This window comes from Alexandromys fortis, unplaced genomic scaffold (assembly GCF_014885135.2).
Source record: "Alexandromys fortis isolate MF-2015 unplaced genomic scaffold, M_Fortis_MF-2015_v1.1 scaffold_3, whole genome shotgun sequence".
Lineage (NCBI taxonomy): Eukaryota > Metazoa > Chordata > Mammalia > Rodentia > Cricetidae > Alexandromys > Alexandromys fortis.
This window is the reverse complement of record NW_026067909.1, coordinates 20703212-20706170: the sequence shown is the minus strand read 5'-3', so window position 1 is coordinate 20706170 and position 2959 is coordinate 20703212. Positions and strand designations below refer to the sequence as shown.

General features: G+C 40.1%; 1 protein-coding gene across 1 annotated transcript; it reads left to right on the top strand.

Moving 5' to 3' along the window:
- Positions 1 to 1688: 1688 nt before the first annotated feature.
- On the top strand, positions 1689 to 2630 carry LOC126498816 (olfactory receptor 5AN1-like). The gene has a single exon (XM_050137729.1). It carries the CDS (start codon positions 1692 to 1694, stop codon positions 2628 to 2630), a length of 939 nt encoding a protein of 312 aa, XP_049993686.1. The 5' UTR covers positions 1689 to 1691.
- The last annotated feature ends 329 nt before the right edge of the window (positions 2631 to 2959 follow it).

Here is a 2959-nt window from a genome sequence, read left to right as displayed (position 1 = left end):
AGTCTAGAGTCCATGATTTTCCACGAGCTTGGTTCAGCTGTCTCTATAGATTTCTCCATCATGATCTTGACCTCCTTCCTCTCTACAACTGAATTCCCGGAGCTCAGCCTAGTGCTTGGTTGTGGATCTCTGAATCTGTTCCATCAGTTAATGGATGAAGGAAATTATTTTGTCTGCTGTCACTGAACTGTCCCTTTCATCTCAAGGTGTGCCATGGAATATAAACAATAGGTTTTATAAACATTATTTATAAACATTATTTATAAACAATAATGCTACTATTAGTGAATCCCAACTCAAGAATTGTATAAAACAATTATACCTCTATAATTTTGAAAATGAAGCATTCATTTACTTTGAACCTTTCTCTCTATCAAAGTCAGTCCCATTTTGATGTTGGCTGTCCTGTGATCTTTTCTCATCTAAAGCCAAGCAAACTAATTTTAAAAAGTAATTAAGAGGGCACATGTCTTCATAACCCAAAGAAGTTTCACTTTTATGGGTCAGGGCCTCGATAGGCCTCTACTTAACGCAAGTATACCTCGCTATCCACAGGGTTGATGAGAAAGTTCTCAATTTCTCAAGAAGGAAAAAAAATCAACCCCAACACTTCTATCAAATGCAGCTGTCTCTCATGATGTATTGTCAGCTCTCAGTGATAACAATCATTATCTGCTGAACAGCGCCTACACACCTGGTTGTGTGCTGTGCACTGGCCTCCATTTTCAGCCATAACTCTCTCTGCAAACATTTGAGCATTTTATTGTTATTAACTTTTTATTGATCAAGCCAAAATAAGTGTATCTTAGTCACTTAGGACAGTTTAATAGAGGGTTTGGACTCTAAACACCAAACTCTTCACCACAACTCAGGATCTTTCTCAAGAAGCAACATACACTAACATTGAAATAATCCTGGGGACATAAAATAGTGAAGTCTACTTGCCTCCTTTGGAGCACGTTCCTATGAAGGCTGCTGAGGAGAAATGTATACACAGTCCCACTCCGCCAAAACAGAGCAGAATTATAGGTTAGAACGTTTCCCAGTTTGGAGACTTAAATACACTTATTTAAAAAACTTTTAGAAAGTATCATAAATATGCTAAATTACTTCACATTCTTTGTTAACAGGGTATTACTTTTTTTTTTTTTTTTGGTTTTTCAAGACAGGGTTTCTCTGTGGTTTTGGAGCCTGTCCTGGAACTAGCTCTGTAGACCAGGCTGGTCTCGAACTCACAGAGATCCGCCTGCCTCTGCCTCCCAAGTGCTGGGATTAAAGGCATGCGCCACCATCGCCAGGCATTACTTTTCTTTTTTATCTGAGACAAAGTCTCACTACATAGTGTTGGCTGGCCCGGAGCAGAGACTTGCCTGCCTTTGACTTCACAGGGCTGGGATTGAAGACATGCACCACCATGTCTGGTTCTATTTCTTTATTTTTTTTTTAATTCTTTGAAAATTTCACGCAATGTGCTTGTTCATATTCTCCCACCTTCCCCAGTGCCTCTCAGAGTCTTCTTGGAAATTTGAGAGGAAAACGGAAGTCTTTCCACAGGAAAATGAGGCACTTCTTCTTTTCTCAGGAATTATAAGAGAAAAAGAGAGATAATGTGGAAATAGTAAAGCTCTGGTTTCACGTTGGTCAACTATGTACTTACTCGTCTCTTTTCTGATCTTAGGAACGTTGAGGACATGATTACAAGGGGAAATAGCACCAAGATCACCCAGTTCATCCTGCTGGGATTCTCAGATTTCCCCAGAATCATAACGCTGCTCTTTGTCACATTCTTGCTCATCTACATTACAACTCTGACTTGGAACCTGTCCCTCATTGTTTTAATAAGAATGGATTCCCACCTTCACACGCCCATGTATTTCTTCCTCTGTAACCTGTCCATCATCGACTTTTGCTACATTAGTTGCACAGTCCCAAAAATGCTCTCAAACTTTTTCCAGGAAAAACAAGCCATCAGCTTTGTGGGCTGCATTGTTCAGAATTTTATCTTTTCCATCATAGGGCTGAGTGAGTCTTGCCTCATGACAGCCATGGCCTATGACAGGTATGCTGCCATTTGTAACCCGCTGCTCTATTCGTCAATCATGTCACCCACTCTTTGTGTTCTGATGGTGGTGGCATCCTATATGTCTGGGCTCACTGCTTCCTTACTTCAGCTGTTTGCTTTACTTCACCTCCACTTCTGTGGACCTAATGTCATCAGGCACTTCTTCTGTGACATGCCGCAGTTGCTACTTCTGTCATGTACAGACACTTTCTTCGTCCAAGTCCTGACAGCCATATTAACAATGATCTTTGGGTTTGTAAATGTACTAGCCATCCTGATATCCTATGGCTATATCATCTTGTCCATCCTTAAGATCACTTCATCTAAAGGCCGATTCAAGGCATTAAACACCTGTACTTCTCACCTGACAGCTGTTTCCCTATTCTACACCTCCAGTATCTTTGTCTATTTGAGTTCAAGTTCTGGTGGCTCCTCCAGTTTCGACAGATTTGCATCTGTCTTCTACACTGTGGTGATTCCCATGTTGAACCCTTTGATATACAGTTTGAGGAACAAGGAAATCAAAGAGTCCATGAAGAGGTTGCTGAAGAAGACAATCTGTAGCTAAGGTCACAGACTCTGGTATTTTCAGCATATGTGTCCTCTCATAGTCACTGTTGATCCTAATAATATGCACGTGGATGGAGCACTATAAAATTCATGGGATTTTGGATGAAGATGTTTTACTTTGAAATAGGCATTTCTGTATACACTAATTGATGTGATGCCATGGAAACACAACATCTTTAAGAACTATAGTGTCATAGCTTCCATGTTACACAATGATTATTATTCACTCTCCTGTATGCAGGCATTTAAGATACACAAAGTTGACAAACTTTTTGTACAAGACTAAATAAAGATTGCTAAGTCATAGGAGTGTGCCCATAGAGAAGA

Bases quoted from the DNA above. Each gene is read 5' to 3' on its own strand.
- LOC126498816 (XM_050137729.1), top strand. From the start codon at position 1,692: ATGATTACAAGGGGAAATAGCACCAAGATCACCCAGTTCATCCTGCTG.